Source organism: Tursiops truncatus, chromosome X, assembly GCF_011762595.2.
Source record: "Tursiops truncatus isolate mTurTru1 chromosome X, mTurTru1.mat.Y, whole genome shotgun sequence".
NCBI lineage: Eukaryota > Metazoa > Chordata > Mammalia > Artiodactyla > Delphinidae > Tursiops > Tursiops truncatus.
In genome coordinates, this window is record NC_047055.1 from 95,749,418 (window position 1) to 95,764,367 (window position 14,950).

Sequence of the window (14,950 nt, forward strand, 5' to 3'; positions counted from 1 at the left end):
TCTGATGCTTGTAAGTAGGATAAGATATGCAAAGGATCAACCAACATGTTTTTGTTTGTGGTACCTTCTCCTCAGTCCTATCCATTTGCTCATTTGGGCAGTCATATTATTGATTCAAGGGAGGTCTGATGGAGCAGAAATGCAGAGAGAAACAAGAGGTGATGTATGGCTTATGAGTTTCAAACAGACTTTTTGAAACTCATTACAGAGATCATAGTTTGAGAAAAAAGAAATTTTGAATTTCAACAGCTTAGGATTTCAGGCACAAACAGCAGACTTGAAAGAATACATGGATAGTCAGAGCCAGTTTTTCCTCTTGCTTTATCACCTGGGAATTGGAAGGGGAAGAAAAGCTGCAAGAGCGAAGAAGCAACAGAAATAGACTTTTGACACTGTACCCTGCTGTCGGTCCCCCAAGCCAAGGACTGAAGGGTAGGGAGCATGATGGAAATTTCAGATGAGTTTGGGGAACCCCAGAGCTGAGATCACCTGTGTCTTGCTTTTAAGACAGCGTTCTAGGAGGGAGCGAATGTCCTAGAACTGCCTAGCACCCAGAAAGAGGAAGCAACGATAGAGTAGAGAGAGCCTTGCAATATCTCTGTGCCCACTGTGGCGTGCAGAGCCGCCAAGAGGTTGAGAGAGCCAAACCAAGAGATAGCTCAGATCCTGTGATCAGAGTAAAGCAAACTCCACAGTAACTGGGAGCCAGTCAAGGTCAAATAGGTCTGGTCCAAGGTTCAGAAGTCTCCGCAGATTTCAGCATGGCCATGTGATGATGATGTCCTGATGGCCAGTGACCAGATCCCCATAGCTCTTAGATGCCTGGACATTGAGATACTCTCCAGGACTTAACCATGACTGTGGGGAAAAGGGGAAGAGACCCTAAACTGACACAGTAAACACTTTTTAAACAACTGAGGATTGCCTAGCGTTGCAGAGATTGTTTCCATCATCCAGCAAAATTGATACAAACAAGGAAGAGTTCTTTACATGTTAGAAAAATACACATTTCTTGCTGACATGAATTGGAGGCCTGAGAATTTATGCCCACTGACATTCTGTACTGAACATGAAGAATTATTTGGGACTTCTACCCAAGTCCTCATGGAATCCCTACAGATGAGACTCAGCCTTCTGCTTGCAGCTTCTATGAGAATTGGGAAGAGCGTGCAGAGGCTTGCACTACTCATTCTCAGTGACAATGTTTGCCCTTTGTTGTTGCCAAAGAGACAAACAAATGCCCCCACTGGGCTACTCCTCCCAGGTCCTCACCCTCTGGCCCCCTCTTCAACACAAGTCCAAGTTTGTCTACCGACTCACCTGTTTCTGTGGACAATCTTGTTCGAGTACTTCTTTTTTCAAAAATCATGCCTAAGGACTTTCCTTGCAGTAAAGGCAAATACTGAAAGTCAAGGACAAGAATACAATTAAAATGAAATATACATTTTATATCCAATAGCAAGGATTACGTTTCAAAACTTATTCTTTACATTATCAGAAAATGTAGAATAATTAACACTGTTCCCAAACAAGTGTTCAGATGTTATTTAAACAGTGAATTTAAAGTGTTTTTTTTCATGTTGTATACAAATGGGGGAAGGGAGCAGGAACTCCCACAGCTTACTGACACGTAATGAGAAAGTAGTATTAGTTGCTCTGGGTTCAACCTGAACATTTGTTCCAAAGTTTATTAATATTTCACACTGGAGCCATCTTCTTACTTAAATCCGTGAAAACCTCTACCAGTGTTCAATGCCCTTGGAGATGCTTGGTTCAGAAGTGCTTTCTCAGCTAGGAATGTGCTTCTCTGTCGCAACGTGGGGTACTCAGACTCCTAAAGATGAAGCTCCAGAGTTTCAGCTACACTTTCATCACGCATCCTTGTGAGAGTGCAAAGACTTTGTTCCTAGAAGTCATGTGGAAACAATCTGGAGAGTTTGGGTGTGGGGTGGAGCTCTGCCTCCTTCCTCTTCTGTAGATGGACTTCCCAGTAGGATGAGTTCTAGAACAAACACATTCCTGCCAGCTAACCTTCCTCACCACGAGGTGTGAAGAACAAAAAGCCTGGGATCTTGGGGGACATTTTCTCCTTGTTTCAAGGTCTTCTATAGGAACCCATAGCACTTAGAGTCACTCCTATTTTCAGTTCGTTCTTAGGAACTTGGAGAGCTAGTGAACTAGATAAGAAAATCAAGGTTGTGTAAAACTTTCTCAACCTGAAACCAGCTCTTTCAAATGCTTCTGAGCAAGCTTGGAATATGAAAACACTTTCACAATTAAGCAGTCTAAATGAAGCTGCTGCATTAATTAAGCGTGTTTCAAACATAAATTGCTTAAAATGCAGAATAATGCTTCCCGCAAGGCACCATATCCCATCTCTTCTCCTACTTGGTTACCATTTAATTGTTTATTTGCTAATCTAAATTTTTTAACACTGTCACATCATCCTGAATTTTTAAAAATTATCCTAATGATGATATATCTGATATTCATCCACAATTGAAATTTGTTGCTAGAAAAAATGTATCATCCTTATTTTTCATTTGATAGAAAACACACAGAGAAAAGAAAAAAGGTATAAAAATAAAATCCTTCCAGAGAAATGATTCCTTAGGTTCTGATTCAGTTAATAATGACTTTCAACATTCCACATGAAAGAAATGCAATGAATTGTCATTGAATAACTGATTTTTATGCTTTTTATATGCCTGTACACTCAGTGATAATCAATTACCTTGCCTGTGTAGTTTCATTACTTAGCTACTGTTTAGGAATTTTAATGTATTTTCTTTTCCCTCTTTCTCTGGAAAGGCTGTCATTAAAAAGGCTGATTGGTAGCCGTGGAAGGTAATGTGGAAATGCTACATACCTCTCCTTTCTGTTTTATCCTGTATTTCAGATCTGCTGATAGCCATAGCATATACTTAATCTCTTCTCCTGTAAAGTTCTTTAGAGTGAGGAGGTCACGACCCTTTAGCTGTACTTTATTTTGCAGTGGTTGTCCACATCTACAAAAAAGAAAAAGAGAACTATACATTTAAGAAAACAAAATCTAAAAAAAAACAAAAAAACAAAATCTATGTCCTATGGTAATTCATTGTTTAATTCTTGACACAAAACATAGCAGACACATAGCAACATTGCAAATTGGTATGGCTGTGGTTTACATTTTAGATAGCCAGCATCCTGAATGTTGAGAGAAAAGAAAAATTTGAGGAAAGAGGCTGAATTCTTCTCTGCTGGAAATAACCATATGAGTGGCTTTGTTATGTATTAGTTAGGCAAGTTACCTAAACTCTCTCTGCACCTAAATTTCTCACCTAGAAAATGAGTATAATAATCTTATAGGGTTGTTGTAAGGATGAAATGATTTAATACATGGAAATCAGACAGTGTCTGGCATATAATAAGTATTTGATAAATTTTAGCTATTATCATTGAAATCATTCAGTGGTACAAACAGAATTTGTTATGTACATATAATAGAAAACAATTTCATTCTTTTCCCTCTACTGCCCTTCAGATCTATTCTTGAAGATTTGTTCTTTATTGTCCCTGGTCAGATACAATGGACCCTGTGGCTTTTCTATTAACTTTTAGGGGGAAAAAAGTCCTCTGCTTATTTTATTCCCTCAAAGAGTCTCAGTAAAAGCATGTGTAATAATAACAATGATTTTTGTTTAACTTTAAGAAATGTACTGCAGGGCTTCCCTGGTGGCACAGTGGTTAAAATTCCACCTGCCAGTGCAGGGGACACGGGTTCGAGCCCTGGTCCGGGAAGATCCCACGTGCCGCGGAGCAAGTAAGCCCGTACACCACAACTACTGAGCCTGCGCTCTAGAGCCCGTGAGCCACAACTACTGAGCCTGTGCGCCACAACTACTGAGCCCGCGCACCACAACCACTGAGCCCTCGTGCCACAACTACTGAAGCCCGCGCACCTAGAGCCCATGCTCCACAACAAGAGAAGCCACCACAATGAGAAGCCCACGCACCGCAACGAAGAGTAGCCTCCATTCGCCGCAACTAGAGAAAAGCCTGTGCCCAGCAACGAAGACCCAATGCAGCCAAAAATAAAATAAATAAATAAAATTTTTTTAAAAAGAAATTCAGCAGATTTCTGAGAATAAATTTAGAGAGATCCACCATGATGGATTTTCAATGCCATGACTAAAGTCTGAAGACAAAAAAGATACCAAGAGCCCCCCCAAACAGAATTAATGTTGAGGCAAGAGCAAGTATGGCCTGTGGCCTAGGCTGGACACAAGACCTAAGAGTCATGGAGGAGACTTGACTGTGGTCTAGTATGTTGCTAAAGCTGAAATCCTCTAGGGCTCAACCACTCCAGTATTGTATTTGCACTACTAGGAACAATGGTTGGACATATGCGTGTGAAACAAAAGCATTATAACCTTGGATCCTATGCCTAGCAGCCTGTGTCAAGTGCAAAAACCTGGAAAACTGGTGAGAGGACCTGGTGGGATAAGTTTTTGCCCATAGCACTATGAGGGCCAAATCCGAAGTACATTAATAATGAACTATACCAATATTTTGGTTACCTCTTTCCGTGAACCCCTTTTGGACAGAGTAAGTCCCCTGGGTTCTTGGGGACAAAAAGAGTGGAAAGGTAGATCTTGTAAATCTGTCATACTAGCCTGTGAGAGTTGGAGTAATTAACTGGAAAATTTTTTAAAAACTGTATCTCACCTGGTGAAGGGGGTCGTACTGTTTACACCATTGAAAAATCATTAGAGCAGCCACCGCCTTTCTCAATTCTGTCCAGGAGGCGGGGCAGGAAATGTTGTCTTGGGAAAAAGAGTTGTTTTTCATAGATATCAAGAGCTAACCAGGAAAATTTATCACTGGAAGGAAAGCAAACACAATGGTTCCAATTTAAATTCCTATCCTGTTTACTGTCTCCTCCCCTCTGCTCCAAAATGGAGTTGCCACACCTCTTTCCTAAGCTACTTAAAAATTAGAGAAAAGTAAAAAGCCTCCACAATTGTACCATGTTGAAATGCCTCCTCCACAGACCCCTTTTTTCCTGTCCGTATCAAGCATTTCTTGCTTTCTGGTGATAAACTCACACGCGAGTTAGCTAGGTAAAACCGCTGGCCTAAAGGGCTATTAAGTTCTCACAGAGACCCAGTGCTTCAGTTGGAAGCAGCCTACTCTAGTTCATGAGCCAGACCAAGGCCAGAATCACTATTTTAGTGTTCCCATAAAATGCTTGGTCTCTTTGTACTCAAGTGTGTCTCCTTGGTAAACCAGACCTAAACCACATTCTCATTCTTCAGCCAACACATAACGGGGAGAATACAATATTGGAGAAAACAATGGGAACCACATACAGATTTTCTGTCAAAACTGTCATGGCAGTCGGTTATAGCAGAGCTTTTGAAAAAGGCAACTCGTTTGTTACATTAATTTTATCCCTTGAAAAAATAATTACAGAGATTTCTTCACCCCAAACCACTGAATGCTAAGAAGTTAGGCCAAGGTAATAGTAAACCCTTGTGTTAGCTTCACCCAAATATCTTCCTAGCTAGAAAATGGAAGAGTATTCTCTATTGGCAGAATGAAACCTTTCATTGCTACAGTCTGCATTTTCCAACTCTAGTAAATTGTTTGGAGTAGCGGGGGCAACCTGGATGTGTTCCCTTGTATAATTGTATTTTGTTGGAAGAGAAAGTGCTTAATTCGAGTAAAATGTGGTCAGTCAGAAACTGACTTTGCCAGAGTAGGAAAAAATTCAGTGTTAAATGATATTTTGATCCCCATGGAGAGTTTGCGATAAAGACTTTAGCTTCTGGAGGCATAAGAGAGGGCCAGTGGGCCTTATGGCAGAGATTTTGGTGTTTCTTTAACATTGCAGACTGATACAAAAGGCATATTTTCTTGGTGTTTTTTTCGTCTTTACTGAGATTTTGGCTGTATCTTTTAAACAAGGTGGGGGAGAGGATGGGGGGATATTGAACAAGGGGAGATTGGCCAATTTGATCAATTTGGAAGGATCGAAGTCATCAAAGCAGTGGAATGAAAAGAGCAGTGGTTTTAAATATTCCAATTCGAGTCCTAGTTCAACTATGACCTTGGGAAGATCATTTTCCATTTTTGGCATTAATTCCTTATCTGAAAAAGTAAGAAAATGAACTACAAATCAGTGATCCTTCATGTCTTTGACTTCCACAACGCTCATGAAGTTCATAAATACAAGATTTCCCACAGGCCATACTGGAGCCATCTGAATTCTCAGTGGCCTAAATTTAATTTCATCCCTTTCTTTCCATCTCAGAAAGGTATATTGCAACACAAGGCAGGGAGAGTGACCCTCTTTTCACAAAACACTTGAATATGATCCTATTGATTTGGAAAATAAAAGCACAAATCATTTCCAAATTTCTCTATTATTAACAATAATAATAATTTATTAATAAAAATATACCTGCAACATTTGTCACTGTTGCCACATGCTCATATGTGGTATAAATTACTATTGATAACTGGGTGACTAGATGGTTTCTAAGATACCTTAGATAGTCAGTATTCTAAAACTGTAAAACTTTGCCCTCATCTGAAAATTGAAGAGTGGGATGAGGATTCGTGCAGACCTACTATTAAAGGGCTGGAAACGCGAAACTGTCGAAAAACTGTGGCCGCCTCTACTTCTTTTATCTTAGTTAAATTATTAAATTACTAAAAATAACAAACTAGAAATAAAACCCCAATTCTGCTGTTGGCCAAGGGAAACATAATGACCCCATTCCATTCCTGGTCTCATGCCTTGTATAATTTTCTGAAGTGAAGAAATATGTTTTGTTGTTGTTGTTGTTTTGTTTTAATTAATTTATTTTTGGCTGCGTTGGGTCTTCGTTGCTGCGTGCAGGCTTTCTCTAGTTGCGGTGAACGGGGGCTACTCTTCGTTGCAGTGCGCGGGCTTCTCATTGCAGTGGCTTCTCTTGTTGCGGAGCATGGGCTCTAGGCGGGCAGGCTTCAGTAGTTGTGCCACGCGGGCTTCACTAGTTGTGGCTTGCGGGCTCTAGAGCGCAGGCTCAGTAGTTGTGGCGCACGGGCTTAGTTGCTCTGCGGTATGTGGGATCTTCCCAGACCAGGGCTCGAACCCATGTCCCCTGCATTGACAGGTGGATTCTTAACCACTGTGCCGCCAGGGAAGCCCCAAGAAATATGTTTTTTAAAAGGCACTCATTTTCAATTATGATGGAAAATGTGAATAATCAAAGAGGACTGTTTTCTCTCCTCTACACAAGAGCGTGGATGGCCTGTAATTGCTTCGTCTGCATGTCCACGTATGTATAGATCGGCACGTGTGTGGGATGAAGGGAACTTAATGAGTTCTGTAAGCCCTTAGAGAGGCCTGGAATGAAATACCTGAAAACCAGTCACCTCCAGCTCCAATGCATAACCTCCACAGAATTGGGTGGCTTAGCTCAATATTCTCTGAAGAAATTGCTATTTGTGAGATGAAATTGAACTGCACTTACAAGTTGGTCTTCTCTGATAAAGAAAGATATTATTTTAGTGGTTTCTTTAAAAGCTATAAGTGGTTTCCTTAATAGGAACAAATCATAGGACACTGTCTATTATCCAAACACAGCCAGGCTCTAGAGCCTTGTTTGTGAGATGAAAAGCCTATGGATTGGGTGTTCTCGGCAGTCTTGGTGTCTGATCCTATTGATTTTGTAAAAAAAAAAAAAGAAAAGAAAAGAAAGAAAAGAAAAAATTACTGACTAAAAATGATTGATCGGGAGCCTGTGTAGATGGCTGCAGCCTCACTTGAGCAGTCATTTTATCATGCCCATGTGATACGGCTGCTCGCTTCAAAACTGTGCGGTCCCTATTTTGTGGCACTGCCAAACCCTAACCACATATTTCCTACTACTCTCTAGCGCTACACTCACATGGTATGTAACAAGCGCCCTCCGCCTTTCCCAAGAGAGACAGGGGTGGGGAGGGGAGAATGGGGGAGTGGGGGGATGCAGAAGAACCCGAATCTCTGCAGAAAGCTGAAAATCAAAGTAAAAGTACCATACAGGCAGAGATAATGGGGAGATTTTCTCTATTGTTAAGGGGTCGTCAAAGATTATAGGTCTTATTGGAGATCAGCAATTCTGAAATCATCTAGCTGGCAGGTAGGGTGGCTAACAAAAAGAGCAGGAAAGAAAAATACTCACGCCACCTGAAGAGGACACCATTTCAGTGTTAGGCCATTTTTCAATAGAGACTCATGCTCTGTAGTTTCTAATGACATGAGTGATTTGAGGCTTTCATATTTTCAAATAGCAGGTATGGATTTGGGCTGATTTAGCCATGCTTTTGCCTCAGTCCCCATTCACTGTGAGAGATGGCTAGCCGGGATTTTCAGAATCATAGTCTAGCTAGTGGATAGAGAAAATAGAATCTTAGTAAATGCCCCAAAATGCCTAAATATTTGGAAGAGGTTTTTACTTGCAAAAATTTAACCTGTAATAATGGTAAAAAAAAAATCAGTCATCGCTGTGATTTTCAAAGAGGAGTGTAAGTTTAAGCTCCAAGCTTTGGTTATTCATTCAGTTGATTGTTTCCAGCTCAGTGATGAGTCTTTGTTAAAAACCGTGGAATGAAATTTCATCGCACTTTCATCTGATGTAACTCAGCGGGATGGAATGATCAAATAATGAACATGTGCCTGTCACTTGACAGTTTTCACACACATTATCTCACTGATTATTGCTAGACTGTGATTTCATGTGTCTGGAATGAAATAACTTATTTACCTTATTTACCACCGTATCTCCAACACCTTGCTTAGGGCGTGGCACGAAGTAGGTGCTCAATAAGTGTTTATTAAATAAATGATTGAAGCACCCTGTGATGTAGGCAGAACAGGTATTACTCTTTCTCCCATTTTATAAGTGACAACATCACAGAAAAGTTTAGTGACTTGCTCAAGGTTATATAGCCAGTGAGTGGTAGTGCCAGGCCTTGAACCCAGTTCTTTAGACTCTAAACCTGAGCTTTCCTCCAGATGCTTGGTTTATATAGTCTAACTCTGGCACTAACTAGTAAACCCCGTAATCTCTCTGGGCCTCATTTACCTTATCTGTAAAATAGGAGAAGGCATTATTCTGTGGCTCTGAGGTCCCAACTTTACAATATCATTTACAATGTTGTTCTGGCTTCTGAGTGGTGCTAGTGGTAGAGTCCAGAGAGTCCAGAGCTGTCAGGCGGCCCAGAGAAGGGAGGCCCAGGGCCACAAATCACAGGGCCACTTCCTAACAGTGGGAGAAACCTTCAGACTAGAAGCTTCTAACTTTAAGAGTCATTGAGGTCATTTTGAGGTCAGTTTCGGTTGTCAAGAGGCACTGGGAAAATTCTGATTGTTAACAGGCAGTTACTCTAGAAGCTTTCTGGCAACAATGTCCAGATTTGATGGCCTTACTTCCCCGATTAACCCATCACCCTTGTCCTCTTCCCCAGGGACACACTCCACACCACCTTCGACCGCAGGCATGGCCAGTTGGCTGTGAGGAGGATGCAACTTTGTAAATATTTATGTAGTCGTTCTTTTGGGGTCTGTTTTTTTTAAAGATCGAATCAATCACCATGCCCCAGAATGATATATTGTTTTCAGGCAAACCCAATACAAGCTGAAGGCCCTGTGGAGATTAGTTCCTCTCATTTCCTTCAGCCAGTTGCTCCTTTAGTATGTACACAAATGGAAGATGTCCAGAACATTTAGTCTGTTATACGTGCCACGGTTAGTCGCCCCCCCAACCCGCCGTCACCTCCCAGTGCCCCATGAAATCTGATTACAGAGGACCGAGAAATGAAAGCTCAGCTGGAATTAGAGACAGTTGTCTCCAGCAAGGGTAGAACCTGGCACTATACCCTGCAGAAAGAGGCCTTAGGAGGCTGCACTTCTCTGCAGAATAGAGTTTCATTTATCACCACGGTTCCTAAGTCAGACTCAAATCTCTGGCCATCACTTACCGATAATTTCGAACCGCGAAACTGTGACCGTTTCTAAGAGCTGCCTTGTTCAACAGGATCCTCAAATTAAACAGCATATTCTTTCGATAGTGAAAAGGATGATTCTGTGCTCTTGAAAACGCCGCACCAAAGTAGCCAGTGGGGTCCACCTGAAAGCTAAGAGTCCTTTTGATTACAGAGAGAGAGCAAAGGTAATATCACCCTTCAACTACCTTATCAAATTCCCCTGGTTAGAGATACTGCAGGGCAGGGTCCAGGAGCATTTGAACTTTAAGCCAAGCTCCAATCCACCACTGTGGGGGTTTTTTTGTTTGTTTTGGGTTTTGTTTTGTTTTCCTTGGAGAAGGAATCCTGACTCTTTTGGTGCACAGACTCCTCATTTTTCATAATATATTTATGCTGTCACATAGTTGTACAAAATCAATTGACAAGTACTCGTTGGGTGTATAATATATGCAAGACACTGCAGTGCTGGCTGCTGTGAAGGAACATAGAAATAACTCATTCCAAAAATGCGAGTTGGCAGTGCAAAACCCCAGATGTAGACGTGACATCCCTGAGTATTTCCAGTGATATCACTTTCCTCCAAGTCCCAGCCTTTCTACAAAAACAGATAGAAAGATGTGCCCTGGAAGGTACTTGTGTGTGTGTGGCAAAAAGCTGGAGTGGGGATGGAGATGGAGTAAAAAGATCTCTGTCCTGGAGCTCCCACTGTGCCTTGCACATAGTAGGTCTTCAATAAATAAGGGGTTGCCTAATAATTCCAGCAGAAACCCATACTCAGCAGAAGCAGGGAGGTGGGGTACCAAATGTTCCTCCCCTGGCAGCCTCTCCGGATCACTAAGGGGCCATCCAAAGCTTCACACTCATTCATTCATCCACAGTTAGAAATCAGTTATTTTCAGAATCTGTTCTGTGTCGGATACTGGGCTAGGCTGGAATTTCAGGGAAGGAAGATGATCTCGCCTTTGCAGAGTTTACAGTTCAGTAAGGGTCATATATCTGTAAATAAATATCCATAATACCAGCCCATGGGGAGGTCCAGATAAAGTGCCTCCGCATCACAGGGAAGGGAGAGAACTCTAAGTGGGGAGGGTGGGAGGGCAAGGTAAGCACTTGCTAGATGTTTGTGGAATGCAAAAAAAAAAGTGTCGTTTAAAAACCAACTATGGCCACTTCAGGGGCAGGGATGGTCGTGATGTCATAATTAATATCAGCAGGGAAATTTATTGACACGATTCCCTTGTACTCACAGAGGATGAGGTGGGATAAAGAGAGGGAAAGACTGCGATTTCCAAACCTCTGGCTAATCTGTTCTGGAAAGACTATTCCAGGCAGACTGCTTGCAGAGGTGCAGAGGTGAGAAGGTAGAGAATGAATGCTCCACGTGGGAGAAGAGAAGGCAGCTTTGTTTGAGAAGATCACCTTAAAGCATCGTTGAAGAGGCAGAACGGGCCAGTTGTTGGATAGGTTTTAGAGAGTAAATCCACTCTACTTAATACAGGGAAGGAAACTGGATGTTTGCAGGGAGACTAGAAGCGAAGACAATAAACTGCATTCAACTGAATGCTAGTATAAAGCCCACATCTTCAGTCAAATATGCTACCCACACAAACAACTCATCTGAACAACACTCGGGGAAAAATCAAGAAGTGTCTGCCGTGGTGTGGTGGGGAATGTGGGCAGCACTGCTGAGATTCCAAAGTGACTCATAAACCCTCGTCATTCTATGGAGGTGAGAGCTCAGTTCCCCAGAAGGGACTAAGAAAAACTTACCCCCCCCCATAACCCCCAGAGAGATTGCAAGAGAGGCACCGTACCACAAGTGGGATGAGCTTAAAGGTAATTTCACTAAATCTCAAAAGACAAACTATCTCAACAGACATCTGTGTTACAGGTGGAAAAACACCATACAGGGTTTTCCATTTGTCCTCAGAATTTGTACAGGTGCTCTTATAGACCCGCCCCCTGACTCCTTTAATTCCACTTCAACTGCCCGCTTTGGCTCTGAGGGATAGAGTGATAACCAGGAATGGTGAGTCCTTTCTCACATGGCGTTCACCGTTTGGAATGACTCCAGAGCACAACTTCTGTCTCTGTCCCCTGACCCTTGGTGCATTCTAACCAAGAGGGTAGGGGTTGTTCCTTGCTCCCTTGCTTCAGGCCCTATGGGACCTCCAGCTTGGAGTGTCCATCATCCAGCTTCCATCAATGGGGGTTGGGGATTAGATGGGGTTCCTGAAGGAAGTGGCACTGGTCCTTGATGAATTGGGAAGAATTAGGGAATTGTCAAAACTGGAGGGGGTTACAAACGATATTACAGCAAAGGATGGAAGCTGTGAGTAGACCCAGAGGAAGGAACAAATAGGGTGTGTGGGGTAACAACATTTGGAGGGGTGGATTCACTCTATCATTGACCTTTAAATGAAGCCCTGCCACCACCAAGACCAATATGAAAAGCACAAAACCATGAGTGTCCATGTCCTGTCTGTATCCCCTTGGCATTCTGTCTTCACCTACATACCTGCCACTTTTTTATTTTTTAATTTCCTACATAAGAGACTTCCCGGGTGGTGCAGTGGTTAAGAATCCACCTGCCAACGCAGGGGACACAGGCTCAAGCCCTGGTCTGGGAAGATCCCACATGCCGCCGAGCAACTAAGCCCATGCGCCACAACTACTGAGCCTGCGCTCTAGAGCCTGTGAGCCACAACTCCTGAGCCTGTGTGCCACAACTAGTGAAGCCCGCGCGCCTAGAGCCCGTGCTCCACAACAAGAGAAGCCACCACAATGAGAAGCCCACGCACCGCAATGAAGAGTAGCCACTCGCCGCAACTAGAGAAAGCCCACGCACAGCAACGAAGACCCAACACAGCCAAAAATAAATAATAAATAAATAATTTTTTTTTAGATGTTGGGCATAGGAGTTTATTAATTAATTTATTTATTTTTGCTGTGTTGGGTCTTCGTTTCTGTGCGAGGGCTTTCTCTAGTTGTGGCAAGCGGGGGCCACTCTTCATCGCGGTGCGCAGGCCTCTCACTATCACGGCCTCTCTTGTTGTGGAGCACAGGCTCCAGATGCGCAGGCTCAGTAGTTGTGGCTCATGGGCCTAGTTGCTCCGCGGCATGTGGGATCCTCCCAGACCAGGGTTCGAACCCGTGTCCCCTGCATTAGCAGGCATATTCTCAACTACTGCGCCACCAGGGAAGCCCAATAAATATTTTTTTAAAATTTCCTGACATAACACTTTATTCAAAATAAGTCTACAATTGGAATATGATGTTTTTGTTTTGCTTTTTATCCCATAAATAATGATTATTACTTTTTATTACATTTATATTCAGTAAGTGATTATTATTATGGTGTGATTTTAGGTACAAAATCCTTCCTGCCCGGGCTTCCCTGGTGGCGCAGTGGTTGAGAGTCTGCCTGCCGATGCGGGGGACGCGGGTTCGTGCCCCGGTCCGGGAAGATCCCACATGCCGCGGAGCGGCTGGGCCCGTGAGCCATGGCCGCTGGGCCTGCGCGTCCAGAGCCTGTGCTCCGCAACGGGAGAGGCCACAACAGTGAGAGGCCCGCGTACCGCAAAAAAAAAAAAAAAAATCCTTCCTGCCCAAAAAGATTTTCTTCTACCTAAAAGTTTCATCCATAGTATCATTGTTTGGGATTAAGCATTATTTCAGATGAAATTTATTATGTAAAATACATAAAACAGCAACTGGCTAGGATTCGCAATAATACTGGCATAGAAATAAATTTAACAGATCATTTTTCAGTGTTTCCTAGGACAGAAATCATGGTGAGAGGGTAATGACTTTTGTTGCTGGGGAAGCATACCTGCTACTTTTTTTTTTTTTTTTTTTTTTTTTTTGCAGTATGTGGGCCTCTCACTGTTGTGGCCTCTTCCATTGCGGAGCACAGGCTCTGGACGCGCAGGCTCAGCGACCATGGCTCACGGGCCCAGCCACTCCGTGGCATGTGGGATCTTCCCGGAACCGGAGCACGAACCCGCGTCCCCCGCATCGGCAGGCAGACTCTCAACCACTGCGCCACCAGGGAAGCCCCCTGCTACTTCTTAATGCCCGTGCCCACAGCTGTCTGGCTGAGGGTAAACTCCTCACTCCTGTGTGGGCGACCATGAGGCATGTTTTACACGCTCCTCCGAAGGTCCCCAGTGGGACTAAGCCTCGATTGCCCACGGTAGTAAACTGTCTGTCAATTCACCCTCTGTTAGCTGCCTTCCCTTCCCTGTCTCACTTCCCTCACACCCCTACCAGTGCTTCCTGGGATCATCTCCCAAATATACCACTTGAACCCAAATACCTTTCTCAGTGTCTGCTTCTGTGGGAACCCAATCTTTGCCCGGGTCTACCTTCTCAAATATTTTTCAATGCTCTGCTTCTTATTCGTTTCTCCCAGGCCCTCCCATCTCTGATTTGGGCTTTTAGTGTCAACATCTTTGTATCCTGTATACCATATCGAACACTCACTCTTAGATTTGGTCCTGGTTACCCCGCAACTGGTCGTGTTCTGGTAAATATTTAATGACCAGCTCTTCAAAAAGAGAAAGAAAGCTCTGATTTGTGGCATTGACCAATTTGTGTGGTATAAATGCTCCCACCATGGACAGCTTCAAGCTACCAAAGTGACATCGCTGAACACAGAGTTGGGAAGAGAGGCGTAAGATTGGCTCTTGCAAGCCATTGTGAGCTGGCTCAGGTACACCACTGCCAACGACTCCCACCCAGAAAGGAGGATTCTCTCAAGGATGGAAATGAATAATGGAACCAGATTGTTGAGGGCCTTGAAATCCAGATTATGGAGTTAAGAATTTAATCTATAGTCAAAGGAAGATTATTAAAGTTTTAGAGCTGGGGCAGACAAAGGGACATATGTCATTATCTGCATTGTGTCTTGAAAACCTTAATCCAGCACCACTGTGTAAGAAGTGCAGTGGGG

At 43.1% G+C, this 14,950-nt stretch overlaps 2 protein-coding genes across 3 annotated transcripts in view; one reads left to right on the plus strand and one right to left on the minus strand.

Annotated features, from left to right (window-relative positions):
- Nucleotides 1-10,067, minus strand: part of OTC (ornithine transcarbamylase) — a 55,511-nt gene extending 45,444 nt beyond the window's left edge. The window contains exons 1-3 of the mRNA XM_019943492.3: nt 9,991-10,067; nt 2,870-3,008; nt 1,321-1,402 (exon numbers count right to left, since the gene is read on the minus strand). Of these exons, the coding sequence (XP_019799051.1) occupies nt 1,321-1,402; nt 2,870-3,008; nt 9,991-10,067 (298 nt within the window). The remainder of the gene's footprint in view (nt 1-1,320; nt 1,403-2,869; nt 3,009-9,990) is intronic.
- RPGR (retinitis pigmentosa GTPase regulator) overlaps nt 1-14,950 on the plus strand; it is a 268,709-nt gene that overhangs the window by 167,653 nt on the left and 86,106 nt on the right. The gene's annotated exons all lie outside the window — the stretch shown is intronic.